Genomic DNA, 23,507 nt, shown 5'->3' on the forward strand with positions numbered 1-23,507 from the left:
TAAAAAAGGAAAAAGAACAGATTATACATTTACATAACTTCCTTCCTTTACTTATTTCCTTGACCTCCTCACACCTCCCAATTTTGTATTCTAGTTCAAATCATTATTTCAGCAAATCCTTCCAACCTTATTTTCATTTAAGTAATTTAATTTAATATATTATAGTTTAATGTTCTCTCTTTCATCAATTTCATCAACTCGTTTTTACTTAATCCTTTATATCATTTCCACCAAAACCACATAATTTTCTTTTTCCAACATCTTTCTAACAATCCTCACTTATGCTTCCCATCTCCTGCATCTAAGCAATGTTGATGTACTGTACCAGGTCAGCAGTTCAAAGTAATGCTACCCGATTGCCAAACCATAGACTGGTAACCAGAAGTGCCCCACAAATTTATATACTCCCTGCCCCCCACCTCCCCCCCCAGCTTGCTGTGCTCTTTCCCCTCTGTTTTTCACTGAAAGTTAACAATAGGACAGTCTTTATTTGCACCCCTTCTTTGTGAGTTAAAAAAGGCTCACATGCAAGTTTAAAGCAATCCAAAATATCAAATATCCAGGTGTCCTGTCCCCCCCACTTATGTGGGGTTACGTTCTGGGGCCCTGCGTGCATAAGTGGAATTGCGTAAAGTAGGGAGCACCCCACTTTAATAGGGAGGGCCCATGGGGGAAGGAGAGACAGAGAGGAAGAGAGACACTCAGCCTGGAAATTGCTTAGGGCCACTGCTTAGCCTGTCTCGAGCCTCCCTGCCTGTGGGGAGCCAGTGTGTGTGGTGGCAGCTGGCCACAGAGCGCAAGGGCTGAGAAGGGCACCCAGCAGAACTGGTGCCAGGATGGGGGAGCAAGGTAGGCGGTGGAGACTGGTCAATTGAGGGCCAATCTATTTATTTATTTCACAGCGACCTTCATAAGTGTAGGTGGGTGTGCCTGTATCAGTAGAGAAACAGTTGCAAGAAGCATGAACCAACAGATGAAAGAACCTTCAGCAAAATGTTAAAAGTCTGGGCAAATGGGAAGGGTTATGCCTGGTGTCTGAATGTTGGTGCAACATAAGCCTTCTTGGGCAGTGTGCTCCATAGCCAACAAAGTCCTCTCTTGCTGCACCCCACTTCAGACAAGGGCATTAACGGATGAATACAGAAAACAACGAGGTTGATATGAACCGTGTTATGTCAAAGCTGGGTAATTAAGGCCAAAGGTATCAATGGAAAGTATGTGTAAATCTGTGCTGGACTGAATATTCAGTGACTTAAGAAACTGAAATTTCAGAAATTTCCAACCCAGAACCTGAAGTATCTGCAACAGACCTTGTATCTGGGTAAATACTGGACAGGAAATTTGCTTTTGTCCTACATTTTCACATTATGCTTTTAAAGAACTTTTGAAGGAGTGATATTTCACATTATTAACATGCTTCATTGTATTATATCTGTTGTAAGTCACTTTGTGAACTTTTAATGTGAAGTGATGCAAATCAGATTAATCAAATCAAATATAAAATGGTCAGATGATTACACAATACATAGAAAGTTCTCAGGGAAATATTTGCTGAAAGAATATTCCTTATGCTATTGATTATGTGTGGCCTTTCAAACAGGTGAGCATAGGGAGATCTCTGTGGTGTTTAGACACATTAAGAACTTTACTACTGATGGCATATTGTACCAAAGGGACACTGAACTTGAATTGTTTCAAACACACTGAAAATTTAAAATCAGTTAATATAAAGCTACATAGAATCATCTGTTCCTTTTCTAAAGAGCATGTTGAAAGTTAATACTTTGCAGCCATTTCCCCTAAGATCTGTTTTTAATCTTCTTTACTATTGAAATTTATTGAATAACAATAGTGCTAGGTCATGAAATCTTTATTATTAAAGATAAACAGCAAAAGAGAGATAATAAATCATAACCTAAAGTATGATTTTGCAGCCTATATTTTTGTTGCACATAAATGATATAGACAATATATGGAACTGTAAAGTAAAAACATACTGGAAAATCTGGAGTGAAGTCGGGTTTCTCCTTCTTGTTGTAAGTTTAAAAATTTGGGATTCCTATCAAAATAGCCATCCTGATTGCTGTGATCAAGAAATGCTGGTTTGATTTAATGCATACTGAGCGCACAAATCCATGCAAGTATCAGTTCTCTCCCTCCCTCTCCCCCTCCCCTCTCTTTTCTCCCAATTGTACTTTTCTCTGCTTATTTGTCTGTTTTGTAACACAAGAAATCTTTAATAAAACCTAATTTTTGAAAAAAATATGCATTGGTTAGCTTACTGCTTGGAGAGCCAACTGCACACTTAGGGATTCAAAATGGTAACCATGTCAACAAAACAGCGATTGAAAATTGCCCAAACTTTTCTTTGCATGGGTGTATAGTTCACTTTAATGATGGTAATGACGATGCTGTGAGCCAAAGCAGTAGCTGACTTCTCATGCTCCATTCTAATTCATAGTTCTGGCATCCCCTGCGGTGCCCCCAAGTCTCAGTGCCTAGTGTGACCAAACCAGTTGCGCTCTCCTAAATCTGCCTCTGGCCATGGATAACTAACCTGTGGCTCCCAAGACGTTTCTGGACTACAGCTCTCATCATTCCTGACCACTGGCCATGCAGGGCAAGGCTGATAGGCTTTGGAGTCCAACAACATTTGGAGAACCACAGCTTTCCCACCCTTGCTGTAAGACCTATTTTTCTTGCTTTTGTTGAACACCAGGAGCTCCCCCATCCTGTGTTCCATCACCACTTTGTGATGATACCACAGTTCAAAATGCACTCTTCCTAGCTAAACCATACATTGCAAATGAAAACAATGAAGACTCATGTAGCACCGTAAAGATTAAACAATGTATTACAGCATAAGCTTTTGCGGAATAGAAACTGAAAAGCTAGTTTGTTCCCTGATTCCGTCAGGTTCCACCAGGCCAGACTTCTAACATAATCCACCAGCTTCTACCCTCCCAGATTCTGTCCTGCTAGAATCTGCAAGCATGAGCTTAGAGATTCTTCCAGGCTCAACCCCTGACTTGGTGGGATTCAGTACGACCGCACCCAGATTGCCTGTCTTTTGAAAAGAAAGACTTGCCACCTGCAGCTTCATGGAAGGTGCAAAACGGTTGCTTAGTACAGCAGGAAAGCAAAAAAAGGAAAGCAAGATTTGGTTACCGGAAATTGTAGAGCTTATCAGAAGAACAAACAAGCAAAAAACCCAAAAAACTAATGGGAAATGTAGGATAGCAATTTTTCAAGCCTATGAATATTTAAGATGTAATTAGCATTCTAGATGAATGACTGAGTGAAAATGAGGAGAATGAAAAGATGGCACACCTAGGGGGGGTGACCTTTTTGAGATAGGGAAAAAGGAGAAGTGAAGAGTCTCTTGATAAAAACCATTAATTAATTTGGGATACTTCCGGAACAATTCTCAAATATTATTAAATACAGATTATTTAGTGTTTATTCCGGTTGCTTAGTACTCTACAGCACAGTCAGCTCATGAATATCAGCAGGAGTCTGAAAGATTACCGGTAACTGTCAGATGGAGCTAGCAGAATGAAACCTGAAGACAGGTCCAAAATCAACTTATTTACTTATTTTCTCACATTTGCAGCAATTTGTCAGTCATTGGAAGAATATGAAGGATCACTTGAAGATGTCAAGTTCGGACTGCTTTTTTTTTTTTTTTTTAAGACATCATCATTAACCTGAAGCTCCAAGTGCCATGTTAATGAATCTAGAAAAAATATTTGTCGGTCAACAAATATTCATTTGTCCCGCAGAACTTCCATGCATCTTGACAAAGAGAAGCGAAAGTGGGGAGAGCACTGTTTGTCTTTAAGGAGTGGAGGATCACAGACATTCAATAAATGAGTAGCCAGGCCCAGGGGACGTACATGAAAATGATCAAGGGGCTTTGGGCAAAGGAAGCTTTTCTTTGGAAGGCTTATTTCCATTTTTCAACTTTGAGCAATCTCCTATCAGTGTTTTGTCCACTTGGAACCTTCTGCACTGCAGAATTCAAAGGAATAGAAGTGTTCCATCCCATCTCATCAGCAATGTGTTCAAAGAAATGACTCCATTCAAAGGACTTGCAAAAGTGGAAGAACGTGGACAGCTGCCTCATGGTTTGTGCCCTATGCAGAATTACCAGGAAATAACTCCCAATGATCGCAGTGGGTCTTATTTCTGAGTCAACACAGTTGGGATCAGGCTATAACGGTGCCAACACATGTCACAATCACTCTTGAATTGAGCTGCTGCCAAACGTTTGAAGCAGGCCCTACCAATGGAGACATTTTCTTATTTGGTTGTTTATCCTGCCTTCTCCTCAGAGGCTCAAGCACTATGTGCAGCAGTTCAGAGCTTCTTCCAAGTAAACTTGGCTGTCAGGTTGCAAGAGTTCAGGGTTAGCAGGGCTTCACTATGAAGCAAATCCCAGGCTTTGTGAGTGAACCATTTTAAGAATGGGCTGTAGAAGAAACACACGGTGATTCTGAATGTAGGCAAAGCCTAGGGAACCAACCCTAGTTTTAAAGGACATCAATTTAGGTGTAAAGGACATCAATTTAGGTGGGAATGATGATGGTTTGCTTATGATATTTCTCCACATTCTTTCTCAATGGTCTGTGCTTGCTTTCCTAATGGCTTGTCGTGAATGTAACCCACCCAAACCTCATTGATTCACTTGAGAGCCGTGATTGTACAAATATTTATTTTTGTTATTCGAAGCTATCTTTTTTGACCTATCATATTGCAATCCAAACCAAGGCAGCTCTGTGCAATTATTTCTCCTGGATCCGTTTCCTTATGACCTCATCTCCGCGGCCCAACGTGCAGGGGCTTAGGGAGGCAGAACATCTGGTTTTGCTGATCAAACAGGAGTCAGCCCTTCACTAGATGAAGAGTGTGACAAATTCTTACCCTGAGCATATTGAGCCAGACACACTGCTTATGTGTGCCTGAGTATGTCATTGTCTGGTCAAGAAGCCAGCCATCCAGAAAGCCACCAATTAGGGCTGTTTATCAAGCAAATCCAGTTATATAATCAAATATGCAGTGCTAGTTACTATTGAAATTGTTTGCTTGCTGCGCTCTGCCCTTCAATCCACTGTTTATGTGAACTCATTTAGGAAGCTTTTAAATTATGGCATGATTTCATGCACTTAATGTGGTTCTGCATGAAGTGGCCTTGCAAGAACAGTAATTTGTAAACTGCACTCCTGTACCAATACGCCACGAGGAAAGGGGCTTGCCATCCTAAATCTGGGAGGAATCCCAATGAATACAATAGACTTCTGAGTGGGCAAGTTTAGGATTGTGCCGCAAATAAAGCAAATCAATTAAACAGGCAAAGTCCAAAGTATCTTTGCACACATTCTTGCCCTGCCCACACTTCTTGTCAATCAGCCTGCCCTGGGACAGAATCTATGCAGTGGGTGTGATTTGTCATTCATAGTCACAGTCACCTGATGCAAAGATGTAGCAGGACTTCTTGCTGCTCTGGGCTAGCCTTCATCCAGCAGATACTGTTAACAGGAGTTATTGTGAAAACCCCTAAATTCCTCCATTTTAGCAATGGTTTCAGTGCAAACAGCTTCATGCCCATGGATCAAGACATGCTCCCACCACAAATCAGCTGATTGGCAGTAGAAGCATGTCTTGCACCAGCAAGCCATGTGTTGCCACACCAGGTAAAGGTAAAAGCCCCCTGGATGGTTAAGTCCAGTCAAAGGTGACTATGGGGTTGAGGCACTCATTTCACTTTCAGGCTGAGGGAGCCAGTGTTTGTCCACAGACAGTTTTCTGGGTCATGTGGCCAGCTTGACTAAACCGCTACTGGCACACGGAGGACCGTGATGAGTGCCAGAGCGCACGGAAACACCATTTACCTTCCCATCACAGTGGTACCTATTTATCTACTTGCGCTTTTTGGTGTGCTTTCAAACTGCTAGGTTGGCAGGAGCTGGGACAGAGCAATGGGAGCTCACCCCGTCATGGGGATTTGAACCGCTGACCTTCCGATCAGCAAGCCCAAGAGGCTCAGTGGTTTAGACCACAGCGCCACCTGTGTCCCATGTTGCCACATCAGCAGATGACCCACACCATCATATAGGTAAAGTGTGGGGCAGGTGGGCATGGTTTTTGAGGAATAGCTCACATGCCATATGACCTGAATATGACCTGTGGGCCAGAAACCCCTCTCCACCCTAATGCCTATGTTTGAAACACAGAGACATGAAGGCAGCAGTGGGGTTCCTCTGATTAGTTCTCCCTGAATTTGCCAGGGACTGAACCCAGTATCTTTTGCACGCTAAGCATATGCTCTGCCACAAAGGGAAGAAAAGTATCTCAGCTATTAGAAGACACAGAGCCTATAATGATAAGGTAGCACCGTGACAATGATATGCAGTGATATTTAGGTCAGACCGATGGATTATGCATCAGCCACCAATTCAAAATGAAATTTTAATTTACCTTTGCCCAATTCAGGAAGAAGGCAGGGACCATAACAGCACTGATCCACTCAAGTATTCTGTTAAATTTGGAGTACATTATTTATCTTTTCATTTTGACAGAAGCATCAGATCTCTGTGCTGTAGCACCATGCAATTAACCTCAGAATGGAATTGAGGTCCTGATGATCAAGAACAGCAGCAGAGCACATGCTGTTCCAGGTTCAGTCTCTGGCAGCTCTTGCTAAGGTTCTGGAAGTAGGTAATCGTAAGAGCTTCTACCAGACAGAGTAGATGACACTATGCTAGACAAATAGTCTGACCCTTATACAATATGAAAATTTGAATTCTGAGGTTGCGTTGAAACTTGCCCATTGTTCCTTTGGCTCTCTTATGAATCAGCGAGGCCACAGAATGTAGGTGTCATCAGGCAGAAAATAATTCATTGCTCATGAGGACAATCTTACATCAAGAGTACTGAAGAACAGAGAGGGTGATTAACAACCACAATGTGCACCTCTTACAGAGCATCGCATCACGTGGCTCTGGGCTTACAATGGAACTCAAAACAATCCATATGCAGGGAGGCTTCCCTTGTGCAAATCTTGCATTTTGCCTTGGTGCTTGAATCACACGTGCAGATGTATATACATAGACTTCAGGTCCCTTTCTACTTGTGTTGTGCACAAGAGTAGAGCACAAAGAAAATGCATGAACCTAAATCTTATCCCCCCTCCTCACGACAAGCTGGGGTTAAGTGTGGACCACAAACTATAAGCCCACTCTGCTTCTTCTGGTTTTGGCGTAGTTAGATAAAGGTCTAAATGCTCTTTGGACGATGTACCTAGAGAGTGAGTGATTTCACACATCTGGCGTGACCACCTGAGGGAAAGAACCGGCAGTGGGTCATATGGAACCAGGACTAGACTCTTCAAAAAAACACACCCAATAATGCATTTTTACCCCCAGTTCTCATTTCACACTGGCAGGATGTGCACAGAGTAGTGTATAACAAGACAAAGCCATGCCTTCTCCAGCTATCCACACATCCTATGTCTCATACAAAGACTCCTTCAAAACAATGAGACCTGACTTTCTCTGCAGTAGTTTGCTCAAGAAGTATTAATAAGTGCCTTCATTACAAAGGTCAACTACTCTAGTTTTAAAGAACCAGCTGAGTCAATAGTCCTCATTTTCTTTACTTATTGCTACAGTTTTCTCACTCTCAAAAGTCTCTTAATCAAATCACACATCATGCTTGCAAAGAGGGAACAGGGCACACACAACAGACCCATGCAGTCAACCAAAACATTTCATTGATTTTTGGGTGTAGAGGTACACCCCCCCCCCCAGTTTCAATCATAAAGTTAGCCTATAAATATTTTAAAATAAAGAAATAAGTTTAATTACTTATTATTTCATATACCACAATGCAAAAATGGCAATTTATAAGTAAAAAAACCCAATTGCACATTAATCATAGCAGTGATTGCTATGGTCTCTACATACCAAAATTGTTAAAACAAAGCCTTAATATATGACTCTTCCATCAAATGAGCCGGCAGGCATTTATCTACTCATTGAAGATGACGCAGTTTTATTACTGGCAGCTGATTACAACGTGGTAAAGATGGATCTGGGCTCTCTCACACTAGAAAGTGATGGTTACAATATAGCTAAGATTGGGGTGTCTCACTGAACCACAACTCACATCATCCCCAGCCATGGGCCATGTTTGCTGGGCATGATGGGATTTGTAGTTTGGCAATACCTGAAGGGCTCCACACCCCTGAGCTAAGAGGATGAAAACTTTGCTTTGGGTAATGTGGGCCATTGTGACATTGTTACAAAGGTAACTCAAAATTATAAAACGAGGGGTCAGGCGTGAGGAATTCGCTTCCTCCCCCAATGGCACCAAGAAGCAGGGAGGAAACAAGAAAGTTCTTACTTATGATTTTATTCAGTCATCACGGTGAAAGACAAAGAATCCAGCCATTCCCCAGTGATGGCGTTGCTCACACTGAGCTCCGCCCCTCTCCCTTCTAGCAACAACACCTGCCTCTACGGTGTCAGTCTGTGGTCAATGGTCTTTGTGCTCTTCGTTCTTGCACTCGTAAGGAATGCGCGTTTTGGTGGTGGTTAGGCTGCCCAGTGACGTGTCAGCCAACCGCTCTGCCTCCCCTCCTCCTTCTCTTAACACCTCATAACTTTGTTGTTTGCCTCTCTCTGAGCTGTTATCTTCCTTAAAGCCCTGCTGTAATTTGAGAATGCCTTCCTTTTCTCTGGGAGCTACAGGGGAAGGGGGCAGGGGGCGACCACCACCATTCCTTCTCCTCTTCAGTCCAGTCCCTGACACGAGATTTAAGTATGTCTTATGAAACTGCCTGCAGCAGAAGTTTCTCAGGCTTTCTTCTCCACAGATCACTTAGATTGCTAGGGATCTTGGTGGACCACTTAAAAACTACAAATCAAAACACACAGAATTTTGAGGTCATGGGCAGCATCACTGCCCCAAACAGTACCCTATTATGAAAACCATGCGCCAAAGGTCTGAGCCTCAATAGCCTGTTTGATAATACAGCCTTTGTCAAAAGGGCCTCAATCTCCATTGTCAGAAAAAGCAAATGAAGCACAGGGTAGGAATAAGGAGAGAAATTTGGTTCAATTTGCATTTATGAAGCCGTGGAATTGGAGTTCTCTAACAGATTATGCCCTATGAACTTGACCTGGGTCAAATTCAGCTCTGCAACATGGACTTCAGAATCCTGGGAGTGGGAAATGAATGAATGCAATAGCCCTTCTTTAGCTGTTCCCTTCAACCACAGAACTTCCAAATCTGCTCTTTATCAGTGGCTGCTGGTCACTCACTAAATCTTGTACTACTTTGTTTTGCAAGGACCGGCGGAGACCCCCCAAACCCCAGGCGACCCCTGGGAGGAATAATGACACCTGACAACATGTTATGGGATTAAAATTGGCCACAACTTTATTAAATTCTCAGATGTAGGAAGACCTTGGCTTAGGCATTGGGCATTTATCCCTCCCAGTCCCCAGCTGGAGATCTGGGAAACACCAGGGTTATCCAAAGTGTGTGGGGATTGGGCTGACTCTGGAGAATGTCTGTTCAAGCAGAGAGCCTGCCCCCCCCCCATTTCACCGCATCGTGGGGGAGATGACAGCCCATTGGCGTATGGCCAGTGCCTCCCCTCAAAGCAACCCCTTTAACGAGTAACCCTGGGTTCGCCGCCGCAGGGGAGGCATGGGTCACCACTTCATGCCCCCCCAATCGAGGGAAGATAGACTAAAGGATTCCGTCCAAGGCCTACAAACCACCAAAGTTGTGACGTTTTGCTACGGGGAAGGCGAAACCTGCCAATGCAGGGGAATTCCTTCCCGGTCCCTCAATGGCGACCATCTAGGACTGCAGCAGCCCCTGCTGTAAAGAAGAAGGTTAAACTGCAAAAGAAGGCATAAACTGAGGGAGGGCAGGGTGGGGGAAGTTCAGGAGCCGACTGAGGACCAACAGGTAAGTTACACTCTCTATTGTGCGTGTGGGCGGTCCTAACTCTTCCTGGCCAACTCCCTTGGCAATGCCCCCCCCCCCGCCAGGATAGGCTAATTGACGAGGCTAGGTGGGAACCTATAGGTATCCAGCTAGGGGGGCAGCGAAGCCAGTACCTTGCCGGGGGTCTAGTAGTCTCGGGGGGGGGGGCGGTGCACGACCATGCAAAAGCCACCCCGCAGCTAATGCAGGGAGTGGTCATTATTCTGTATTATTTAATCGCTTTGCCTCATTGATTAAAAAAACCAACAACCCTTCTCTCATTACACCAATTTAGGTAAATACTTCATGCCTTGGGTGAAGTCTGGCTCATATAAGCTCACACCACAGAACATTTGTTCATCTTTGAAGGTGCCACAGGACTTGAAAACGGCTCTCCTTTTCTTTCAGTTGGTGGATTCACGCAAGCCTTTCATAACTTACCATGAGGTGAAACACATTTTTCAATACTTTTGTCACATGGCCTCACGGTTGACTAATATCACTAATCCTATATAACAGATGTCTTATTAATATAACAATATCCATTTATCCACATTTCCTTTACTTGTCAGATGTGCGGAGCGGGGAGCCACAACATAAATTTTGGTTATGGAGACAATTAATAAAAAGCATTTCAACTTGTCAGTTTTAAATGCCTGGTGTTTTTTTTTTTAAAAAACAACAACAACAAAAAAAACACAACACCAATACATGCATGTCCAGCGACATTCCATAGGCCACATTTAGATCCTGTGACAGCTGTATAAGTTTATCTCCCAGTTCCCTTGTGATAGGTGTAGCGCTTTTCTTGGGTGCCTATAACTACTGAAAGAATTAAGGGAATCTATTTGCAGGCTGCATGAGACGGACAAAGAGCAGAAACAATGAACTGAAAGTCTGTGAATTCAAGCAATGCACTGGAGCTCAACAGATAATAAATGGCAGGTAAAATCTCCATTCATGGACAGTGCAGTTGGAAATGCTGGGCTCAGGTAGATTTACATCCTAATCCTAACCTTGTTTGTGTCAAATTAAGAGCTAAAACAGGTGAGCAGAAGCCCCTTATTGTTTCATGGCAGCGGAAAAATCAAATACAAAACAAACGAGTCAGAGAAAGGGTTCTAGATTAGCATGCACCCCAGAATGCTATTTTGGGGGAAGGGGGAGGATCAAAATGTTTGTGCACTTCTTTTCATCATGCGGGGCTCAAACTCATCCACTACAGCTCTAAGGCTTTAGTCCTAAGGACAGTTACTTATGAGTAAGCTACTCTGAAATCAATGAGATTTACTGTGCATTCCTAACCACAGCCACTCAAAATCAAGTCCTATTGAATTCCTTGTGGCGTACTGCCTACTGATATCAGTGGGATGCACTTTCAAGTCTACATAGGGAGAATTTCAGCTTTAGCATTCTGTTTGTTTTTTTAAAAAAACAAATGAAGAAAAAGCCCAGTGGCTTGAAAGGCTAGGGATACGGTGGGATCAAACATCTCAGTACAATCCAGACAGAATTAACAACCACAGCAATCAGAACAACCATTGCCTCCCATGGAGCACTTCTGAGTCTTCAAAATGCTTCACGGACATGAGCTTGCTATAATCCTTACACAACAGCTACATAGGTTAGTATAACCTATAGTATATATAGGTTAGTGAGCATAACTCCCATGTATGTACAGTGGTACCTCGGGTTAAGTACTTAATTCGTTCCGGAGGTCCGTTTTTAACCTGAAACTGTTCTTAACCTGAAGCACCACTTTAGCTAATGGGGCCTCCTGTTGCTGCCGCACCGCTGGAGCACAATTACTGTTCTCATCCCGAAGCAAAGTTCTTAACCTGAAGCACTATTTCTGGGTTAGCGGAGTCTGTAACCTTAAGCGTATGTAACCTGAAGCGTATGTAACCTGAGGTACCACTGTACTGGGGAATGAGGCTGTGTGTCTGAGTTCATGAGTTCGTGGAGGAGGTGAAATTTGAACTGCTGTCTTCCCGATTCTGAGCTCAGCCTCTTAGCTCCAGCACTACATCCCTCCTCATTTTATGCATTTTTCATTTTAATTGATTGATTGATGAGGAAATACATGGAAGCTCACAAAACAGCTAACAGGACCAAGAATGAGAAACAGGCCTGCAAGAATTCACTGAGTAATTAATTACAGAGCATTTAGTCAATGCTGAAGCGGAACAAACCATTGGCAGCCTTTTCAACTGGATGCATTATTTATTTCTAAAATCATTTATAGGCTGCCTCTAGGGGACGTAACCCACCCAAGGCAACTCACAATATCATAGAAGTAGAGTGACTACAAATAATTAAAAACGAAAAAACACTAATCAATCAATCTGTCGTTTTGTTTGGTTGCAACCTTTCCAAAGTTAAAACCATGCTCAGGCGGCTTACAACATATAAGAGATTGCATATTTACAAACATTAAAAGTAGTCATAAACAATAAAATCATCAAAAAGTGCACAACCAAATCAAACAATTTCCACGTAAACTAACAAAAATGATAAAGTGAACAGGTAGCACACTAACATAACAACTAACATTTTTAGATAGATTGTAAAATAGCTCTCTGTAGGTGGGAACTTATTTAACAAATGGCAATCCAAGAAAAGGGTGTGTGTGTGCAAAGCGTGTTCTCCATTAAATGAGAGTGCGTGTTGCGGTGTGGGATGCCAGGCCAGCCCTGTGTTGCCAGGCAGGTTAATGGCTATTGACTGGTACATCAATTGGCTGACTGGATTGCTGTGGCAAATTGCATGTAGCAAATTGGTGGGTGGGACCATAGTCTTTAAATACCGGGGCACTCCGGCTTTTGCTTTCTCTTTAGCAGAGTGCAACGGATCGCCCGCCCGCCCGCCCGCCCTGTGTTGACCTTGCTTTGCCTGTCATGGGGTCGTCTGCCTTGGTGCAGGGGCCTAGTAGGATTTTTGCCATTTGGCTGATTGGCTGGTGCCACTTGGTTTTTGCCTACTACTTAGCAATTTGTCACAACTTGTAAGGTTGTGGTTAGGCATTGGTTATAAAAAGCTGGTGGTGGAGGGGTCAGGATAGGCTGGGCCTACCCCTCCAATGGTGCTGGAAGGGAACTCCGTTAAAGGAATCCTGGGGCTTGCCACGATTTTGTCCAATCCCTGTCATGGGACCAGGGCCGGCAAGCTTTGGGGAGCTGGTTGGGTGAGCGTTGAGGGACTGACGCTCAGCTCAACTGATCCCCAACATTGACTTTCCCTTCAACTGGCTTCCGATTGGCGTTCGGAATGTCAGTTCTGACCCAGGCATGGGGAACAGATAGTCATAACCAATGTCTAAACAACCACTCACAGATTTTGTATTTTAATAAAGTTGTGGCAAAAATAGTGCCCAAAAACCTTAAACTAAAATTACGTGTGATGTGTGAATTATTTTGAGAGGTGGCTTGGGGACCTACACACACAATGGCTGGTTTGAAATGGGTGGGTGGTGGGGAGGCAGATTCTGGTTATTTGTTATTATCTATATAGTTCATCTGAACAGGGTTGGAGGAAGAGGGACTATTTAGCTAATTATCTAGGCTCTTGGCTCTTGATAGATGTATCTTGAAGCAACAACAAAGACCACATACGCTGATATCCATATCAGCAAAACAAAAAATTCAGCCTAAGAATACAAATATACAAAGTGCATTGCTGTACTAGGGTGATTGTGAACATTCCTTCACAAAACCAATAGTATATCCATTGACATGTATGGTCTTCAGAGGTTTTTGCTTCCCTATAGCCTGTTTGACAAACAAGACTAAGGTAACAGCTCCAACTGGCAGGCCTTAAATTGAGAATGCAAGGTATATTATTGCTATAGCGAGAACATTTACTCAGGCTGAGCACGCGTAAACATGGATGTCATTCCTATAGTAATGTCTCTGACTGAAACCACACTTTCAAAACAAGTGTAACATTTGATGAAAAATATATGTGATTTGTATACAGTATTTTTACACCAATGTAAATATTGCTCACGAATTCTGCTCCAAGCAATTAGGAGGAGATTTTCAATATCCTAGGAAACAGCAGATCCTATTCAATCCATCCAAATCTTTCCCTAGGAAATCATTCAGCAATACTTTTTTTCTGTTGGGAATTATGGCTAGAATTTATATGTACACACTCTTTGATTGATAGTTTATAATAAAATGCAAACTATTCTGGCAAACATTCGGATATGTTTGGATAAAAACTGTAAATGGAAAGGACAGTCTTTGTAACTGCATATATTTTCTAAGCTTCTTTGCTGTGTCTGTAGGGATGTCAGTTGATGTTTACCCCTAAGCTGGTAGGCTCTCTCTGCCGCAGCTGAAAGTTCATGCAATAAAAACACATTAAATCAAATCTAATGCTGCTTTCTGAACATTATACCCTTTTCTATTTTCTTATTGGGAGAGTATGAATGATACAACACAACTAATCACACTCATGTAAGAATCAAGGTGGTCTTATGACCATCACACTTGGTTCTGGAATTAGAATGGCAGCTTAGAGAGCCAATAGGTCTGGCTGTCTTGGTCTTCACAACTAGCTTTCCTTCTCCACAGACGCATTCTGACCAGAATGCAGGTCTCCTGAGTAATAATGGTCCCATCTCTCTTCGGTACCACGTTGGCTGTCATAGTATGTATCACTTTCCCCAAAGGCTTCGTCAATGAAGCAATTCAATGAAGCTGGGAGCTTAGGAGCTGTAGACCTTTCAAGGTTCATGGCCTTGTCTTCCTCTCCTTCCAAGCAGCTTCATCTACAACTAGCTAGGCCCATCAGCAGTGGCTCTGAAGCTCCTGTCTAACTCACCATCTGTGGCTCTGCAGCCTTCAGGGAAAGGGTGGTTTCCGAGAGCCGATAAAGAATCCATGCAGCTGGTGTGGGGACCTTCAGTCCCCAGAAAGCAGCCACAGAGACCTGAAGGAAGACTACACAAAGTTTCCCCACTCCCATACTCACAGAGGACTTCTTTGGGCTAATTGTGCAGAGTGTTTCTTACCTCTGACTGATGGCCAACTCGGATAAAGGCACAGACGGGATCAAAAGCTCCTGTCCCACAGGCCAGCAGGTGTGTTCGGTTGAATCGGTGCAGGGCACGGATGTAATTTGCGCACTCTTCCTAAGAGGAGAGATAAGAACTACAATTAAGTAGGCCTCGTTTAAAAGCAATCCTTCTGTCTCTTGAGGTGACATCATGAAGCCTGCACCTTGAACAAATTTCCTCTATCCACCTGGCATACGGATGTGCTTTCCAAATCTAAATGGAAGTTCCCTTTCCACAGAGGAGAAGTTGGCAGGACTGTGGAGCCTCAGACTCAGGGAATCCGGAAGAGGAGCCTGAGAGAGGAGGGGGGCGGCCAAATTGGGAGATGATGGAGGCAGGGAAGAACATCTGGCGCATCAGAGGCAGAGTCTGATGGACGTGAGAGAAGAACTAATAGCAAGAAATCACATTCCTTTCAACAAGCCAAGCAGAAAAGGGGCCTAAGCCTTCTTTCCATATTCTAATGCTAATATTATATACTGCTTCTTGGAAACTCCGAGAACGAAGGTGACAACACATGACTATACTCAGTCCTACTCAAAAGCATGTCCCTTTGGGGCTTACTTCTAGAAGATAACTGTGTATAAGATCACAGCCTAACCCTCCCCCCAACATCAGGCCAAATCTGGAGGCCTAGCAACTCTTAAATAGGACAAGACGCCGTTGCAAAAATCCCCCTTTCTAACCTACTGTAAGGGGTCTCATTTTTCTTTGCAAAGGTGTTGTGGCCGGCCAGATATCTGACTGCCTCTAGCTTTTGCAGTTCCAAGCAGAATCCAAAACCAAGTCCTGATGGGAGAGTCCTCAAAGCTGAGCTATGTTTGGCTTGACAGCTCACAAGTTGTCCAGGCCTGCTATCAAAGGATGCAGTAGTGCTAAATCACAACTAAACAAGTGATTTAGAAAAGCGCGAAAACATCTGCTAAATGTTCTATTGCTCAGGACTGAAGCAAGTTATAAGCAAGGTGCATCAAAATCAACATGTTTTGAGTTATGCATTTTGAAAGAATTTTGAAGGGGATGTTTCAGGAATGATTTAAATTATTATTTTTCTGAAACAGATATGAGATAAAAAGCTTAGGAAGTCAAAAGAAGAAGTTATTTTTAAATGGCAGAGAGAAAGTGACTTCAGTATTTAATATTTTTATAACCTATCCATGGTAACATCTTACTCTCTTCGAAACTATAACCTTAAAGATGGTTTCATGTGCAGCCTTCTGAACTGTGAAGTTCAGATGGGCCTCAGTGTCACATTAAAATAACAGAAGAACTCTTTACATACACCTAGGAGTCTCCCTCAGTCAGTGCTATAACCTTTATGGAATATGCTGTTGGGCTGATTGTGATCTGATCAGCTGTTACACCAGGTATCAAAGAAGTGCTGGCTGCTTATCTCTTGTACCCACCAGGGCTGCTAGAACAATGTGGCCTATGTTGCAGCTGGTCAGCTTTTTTTATAACATGCGGATAACAGGAATACACCTGTGTGCCTCTCCTGCATCTAAGGTGGTCAGTTCAGGGCTTAAGCCTCATTTCTATGATCTCAAAGGAAAGGAATAACATATAAGCCAGAATGAAGGCAGGTTCAAGCGCTCTCTCTCCCTCCCCCCTCCAACATTTCTCTGATGAAAATAAGGACATCCCATTCCATAATGATAATATTACTATTTATACCCCACACATCTTACTGGGTTGCCCAGTGGCTTCCAACATACATAAAAACATAATTAAACATTTTTTTAAAAAAACCTTCCCTATTCAGGATTGCCTATAGGCAGCTCAGGGATCAGATAACTCCATACCCTCCAACATTTCTCCAGTGAAGATAGGGACGTCCTTCGGAAAAGCAGGACATTCAGAGATCAAATCAGAAACAGGAACGGCTTCTCTCAATCAGGGACATCCCTGGAAAATAGGGGCACTTGGAGGGTCTGCAATTGGGGGCTGTGCCCTCATGTTCATGAGCGGATGCTAAAGGAGGCAAACATCATCAACCCTGTTTGAGTGCCATGTAAAATGGGGGCCCTGTGTATGTGGGAGAGAGCGGTCTTGCATAAAGAGGGGTTCCCGGCTCTGATACTCCCCTCCCTTCAGTAAATAGGAATATTCCAGTTAATACATACAGCATATCTTCCTTTGATTGTGCATTCCTCCACCTGCAGGGATGTAGTAGGCCAATGAATCTGTAATAAAATGAGTTTATTTAATAATCGGGATAAAGGATCTGTAATTCTCATCTTTCCTTGTATGGAGCACCCTCAACAACAACAAAAACAACAACAAATCTTTATTATAGTCGTAGACCAGCATAAGGAGGGAGGGCTACAATAATTTAAAATCATTTAAAATCTTTTTTAAAAAACGTTTTGTTTTTTTTTTAAAAAAAACTAAACTAAAATGTGTTAAAACAGAATATATACATAAGAATCCATAAGAATCCAAAAGAGGCTGAGAAAGTCTAAAAGAATATGCTTTTAAATTGTTTTTGTATTGTTTAGTTTAGTTTATTGTGTTTAGTTTAATGTGTTAAGGTTGTGTTTTGTATAGTTTATATATTGTATTGTATTGTTTTTTCTCTTTTTTGTTTTTTTCCTTTGTCTTCTTTCTTCTTTTTCTTTTTTGCAAGTTTTAAAAGTAATAAATATATATATATTTTTTTTAAAAAAAGAAAGTCTAAAAGAAGGGTTAGGAACATCAGACAAGGGTGAAAGAGTGCAAACAGATAGTATATATAAGACCACAGCTATCACTCTACAGAGCACTCCAGTATGAGTGCCCATCACATCTAGCCTGTGGCACAGGTTATCATCTGACAGATATTGAATGCTGCTCTGCAGAATCTGGCAATGTTGTCTGCTGTAGCAGGATTGGTATCTGAAACCAGCAGGGAGGTATAGAATTGTCCTGTAAGCACTGGGAACCTATGCAGTGATGGTAAAATGAGGCTATAATTCTCAGTTTATACTAATCCAACCTCTTGCTCATCTTTCCTTGTATGGAGAGCAGCCTCTGTTCTTGACTGAGCAGAATGAAAGTGAAAATTTATCAGAAGGAACTGAGGTTATGTGATAGGCAGTACAAATTCAGACATTTACAGAAGTTCATGGATACTTGAGGAAGAAATGATTTTGGATGGGTTGGCCTACGCAATAGGCAAAATGAGGCTTTAAAAAATTATTAAGATTTTTCAAAATGCAATAAAAAACAAACTAATCTAAGCCCAAAAATAATTTTTAAAAAGCAAAAAAGGAGGAGGTGAAAGGAAAGGTCTTCTCTCACAGGTATATCTCAACTTTTGTCCCAAACAGAAAAAAGGTGAGTCCTATCAGCAGGTAACAAAGAGATATGAAACAGAGAAAGATAAGAAGAAAAAAGAAATAGGAATAGATGGAAAGAAATAAAAATACACAGAACTTCCAGCTATCTGTCTGTCAGTTGTATATATGTGCAGGATTTCTTCAAAATATTTAAAATGTTCACTCCAAAATAATATCCAGTTGTTCTTCCTTCTGCTAGATGTTGTTTTTCCCATCTTCAATTTTTGAGGGGGAGAGTGTTATGTTATCTTGCCAGCTGGTATTTTTTGTTTATTGTTTTTATGATACGTAAGCCTCCTCAAAAATGGTTTTTGATGGGGTGGGAATCAATATATCATGTAAATAAACACATAAACAGATAAATAATCTAGCCTCCATACAATTGTCCAATAAGTCAATTCATTCCAGGGCATTCCCAATGGACAGCCAAAATCCAAACCATTATCCATTTCCGACTGAGTTTTAAACAGTTTATGTTTGAAAAGCAGGATGAAGTTCAAGAACGTGGAAACTTGCAACTTCTCACCAGCAGATTATGGAGCCAACTAAAGGGTATTACCATGGATAAATCCACCTTTCACCCGAAGAAAGTAACTTGGCCAACATCCTTTTTGCACATATGCACAGACAGCACATGAGTGGATTTATAGCCTTTGCACAATGCATTCCCTCTCCTTGATTGCAAGTGTTTAATTGCTGAATATTTTCCACACAGATAATGTAAGCTATGTTTGCACAGTACATAAAGCCAAAAACTAATTGATTGTAAATGGTGGCCTTTAGCCCTCCATGTGTGATTTTCCTAGGTATTATATACTGTTGGAGAATTCCACATGATGACTACATCCTTAACTTGGTATTGGGAGCTTGCCAAGATGACAAGCTTTTGGCAAACTGGCAATCCCTATCGCTCAGTGATTACTCCAGAGCATTTGAGCTGGAATGATATTATACTAGCACACATTTTGTTGGCCTTTGTGTGTGACTTTTTTTGTTCAGACAGAGTTATTCAATAACTGTCATGACCATGAGTCAGCGTCTGAAGCATTTTGTAAATTTCAACACGAGCAATTTTTCTTTATCCATCACATTTATTTCACCTTTGAAATACACAAAGCATGCAAGGAATTTATGCTGGAGGGGGGGAAGCTGAAACGATAGCAGGAAGTAGCTTTGAAACATGTCTTCTGTTAGATGAGGCATAGGCAACCTCGGCCATCCAGATGTTTTGGGACTACAATTCCCATGATCCCTAGCTAACAGGACCAGTGATCAGGGGTGATGGGAATTGTAGTCCCAAAACATCTGGAGGGCCGAGGTTGCCTATGCCTATGTTAGACCATACACTGGAGATCAGTACTAGAAATGAGTGACCTAAAATTATCCCACTTATTTTTTTTAAGGTGTACACTACTGACAGAGGTGTGGTGGCTATCCAGCACTTTGCATAGTCATCTGTGTTTATTCAGTGCCATAAATCACTGGCCCTTGGGGAATGGCTCCATTCCCCTGAGGCCTGGAGTAGCTAAGAATTGCAGAGAATTTGGTGGACAAGGCCTTTTGTGGATGGGACAGCTGTGTCCTGCTCCTTGGGGGACATTTCCCCTGCTGTCATAGAGAATGGGGTTCTTGGATAAGGATGATCCCCACAAGTTGGGGGATGAGCAGTTATCCTCTTGGGTCAAAGACAGACCTCTAGAGGTGGGAGCATTTTGGTAGTGGGCAATTCGAAAGTTAGGGACGTAGTTGGGTGTGTGATGGGCAGGCAGACTATATGATCACTTACCTGTCTGGCACAAAGATTGTGGATGTATCTAGAAAGTATGGCTAATAGTGTTGGGGAGGAGTGAGTGGCCATGGTGCATGTTGGCACCAATGACATGAGAAAATGTAGTCAGGCATGCTATGATTTAAGAGAGAACGTAATGAAGATGCAATATAGATGGTACCTGACGCCAGTCAGATTGGCCAAAATGTGTAAAAGCTGTAGTGATGTTTGCTGGAGATGCAATAATGGGGCAGGCACCTTCTTACACATGTGGTGGGAGTGCAAAGAGATAGTAGGATTTTGGGATAATATTTATAGCAAACTGAAAAAGATGTTTAGATTTTCATTTGAAAAAAAGCCAGAATCCTTTCTTTTGGGGATCATGACAGAAGAAATTTTAAAAAACGGCCAGACCAATATTTATGTATGCGACTATGGTGGCAAGGATACTATTCACCAAAAAATGGAAAAGTAGCAGTGTCCCCACAAAAACAGACTGGTTATCTAAAATGAGGGAATACTTTCATATTGCTGAATTAACGGGAGAATTAGAGGAAACATGGTACAAAAAGTTAATAAGGAATGGACTTTCTTTAAGAAATATCTTAAAATCTATGTGGAGAAAGTAGAACTCCTGACAGATATTGATTGAATCCAGAAAAAGAATAGAATGAAATTAGAGTAGAGTAGAGATGGAGGAAGAGATTAAAGAAATAACGAAATGCGTTTAAGATAATAGGAAAAATAAACTAGTGCAATGAGAATGGTTGGAAAAGTCACTACGTGGGTGTTCGTGTGGGGTAGGTTTATAGGTATGTATAGTATAGTTTTGTGTACGTACGTTTTATGTTAGGAGGGTATTGTATTGTATTGTATTGTATTGTATTGTATTGTATTGTATAGTGTCATATTGTATTGTGTGTGTCTTATATGTTACATGTAAAGTAGATCTCAATAAATAAATAATAATGATTAAAAAAAGAAAATGTAGTCAGGTTCCATGTCCTGCTTTTGAATATATTAGATAGTATAGTGCAAAAAGAAAATGTGGGGTAATTAATAAAATAATTGACTGAATCCCTAGATCCAAAGTGAGGGGCTAAACACACTCCCTAGCAAGAGAGCCCCCAGCAGAGTTTAAAATCACTGAATAATGCATCACAGTGAAGCATGGGATTAGTAGGCCATTAGACCTTTTCAATATCCTTTTCTAGTCTGTTTTCAGCACTTCCCCTCTCTACCTCTCTTGCAAAGAACAGACCACACCATTAGTAAGTTTACATGCTTTACTTACAAACTCCAAAGATCAGATTCATATGTTATTCCATGCAGCATCAAAAGCACAGGCAGAAATATTGGGATACAAAAGTCCTATCTTGTAGTAAGCAAGCTCAGGCACATCTTATCTCAATGAGCTCACGTGGTGAGAGAGCGCGAACAAAGGAGGAAACTTAACTTCCTTCCAGGGGAGGGGCGTGACCTAGCTGAGTCTAGGAATACAGTTCTATGATCTTAACCCCTTCATGCATTAACTAGCCCTGAGTTTGGTAGTTATATTTGACTGCAATTTCCCACAAAAACCTACTGGGGATACAGTTTTTCCCAGTGTGTTATCTGGGACTCAGCTACACAGCTGCAAATAAAGCGTTTTAAATGTGTTGTAAAGTGCAATATACAAATGTGACACTAGATGCAGACAGTGAGCTATGCAAAACTTTTTTAAAAAAAGGATTTTCACAGCGTTTTTTATGTGTGTGTATATTCCACCCTAGTTTGGAGAAAATGATAAAATGGGCTATCTATATCCCATTTTAGATATATGTACTTAATATAACAAGGGACGCGGGTAGCGCTGTGGTCTAAACCACTGAGCCTCGTGGGCTTGCCGATCGGAAGGTTGGTGATTTGAATCCCTGCGACGGGGTGAGCTCTCATTGCTCGGTCCCTGCTCCTGCCAACCTAGCAGTTCGAAAGCACATCAAAGTGCAAGTAGATAAATAGGTACCGCTCCAGTGGGAAGGTAAACGGCGTTTCTGTGCACTGCTCTGGTTCGCCAGAAGTGGCTTAATCATGCTGGCCACATGACCCAGAAGCTGTACGCCAGCTCCCTCGGTCAACAAAGCGAGATGAGCACCGCAACCCCAGAGTCAGTCACAACTGGACCTAATTGTCAGGGGTCCCTTTACCTTTACTTAATATAACATAAATGTAACCATGTTGAGCATAAAAAAAGAGCAGCTATGCAAATGAGACATATACAGTAGTACAAAATCCCATCTAACCTCTATGTAGCCTCACAAGAAGCCCTAATCTTATTTGAAAGGAATGCTTGGCATATTGTAGGTAGCTGACTGAGTGATGAAGTGAATGGAATCTCTTCCAACCCAGCTTAAATGTGATAGCTCCTGAATCTTCCTGAGTTCCTTGGATGATAGAGAGGGGAAAATATGGGAATTCATAGTAGAACTTTTTTGTACATGTGTTTTTTTTAACACACACATGGACCCGGACACACAAACAAGCAACTCACAAGTGCTAATCTACTTAATTTATTTGGAATGTGTTTCTTGAACCAAGTGACCTTTGGGGACCCGAAGAAATAGCCATAAAGTAAAGAGCCCAGAGAGAGTGACCACCTTACATTCTTTGCCAATTAAGTTATTTTCAAGTTATGGCCTCATAAAAATCCAAGTGCATTTTACATCCACCCAAGTTTTTATTGCTTCATCCTTGGAGATTCCTAAACCATTCCTTCTTGCTGAAATTTCTAAGATATCATTCAATTGTTTAATGAGAGAGCGAACACATCTGTGATGAACATGTTTCCTTTCTGTTGTTGAAAAATATTTGTTAATCAGACTCATCCATCAGGTTGAAGCCAAGCGGGCTAAATAAAACCTCGGTTCTTAGCCACTCTTGGAGAAATGTGAACAGCACAGCAATCTGACCGAATCCAATACAATCCCTTTTCATGGGACTGAAGATAAAAAGAGATTTATTAAGACTGTGCACCATTACGGTAATTAAAGTATTTCTGTTAGTTTTGCTGACTTTAGTCTTTAGAAGGGGAAAGTAGACAGGATTATTTACTTGTTCTCATACATTATTATTCCTCACTATATCAGATTGTAATTGTGGGTTACATCCAAAACTATTTCTACTCAGAGTAGACACACTGGAATTAATGACCATTATTTACTTGGGTCCATTAATTTCAATAGGTCTACTCTGTGTGTAATTTAGTTGGAGTCAACCCATTCATTTCCACTCTTCTGCCTTTAATAATGAGAAAAACTCCTCCAAGATAGCTAACAAATCATGGCAGAAAAATTACAATGAATAACCTGGGCCCCACTTCCCA

The 23,507-nt window shown here is 41.7% G+C and overlaps 1 protein-coding gene across 2 annotated transcripts in view; it reads right to left on the reverse strand.

The window, feature by feature from the left end:
• The window catches only part of SEMA3E (semaphorin 3E), a 169,059-nt gene that overhangs the window by 47,337 nt on the left and 98,215 nt on the right, over nt 1-23,507 (reverse strand). For both annotated transcript variants that reach the window (XM_079975172.1, XM_079975173.1), the window contains exons 3-4: nt 17,185-17,244; nt 15,017-15,136 (exon numbers count right to left, since the gene is read on the reverse strand). In XM_079975172.1, the coding sequence (XP_079831298.1) occupies nt 15,017-15,136; nt 17,185-17,244 (180 nt within the window). The remainder of the gene's footprint in view (nt 1-15,016; nt 15,137-17,184; nt 17,245-23,507) is intronic.

Source organism: Podarcis cretensis (genome assembly GCF_951804945.1).
Source record: "Podarcis cretensis genome assembly, chromosome: 5".
Lineage (NCBI taxonomy): Eukaryota > Metazoa > Chordata > Lepidosauria > Squamata > Lacertidae > Podarcis > Podarcis cretensis.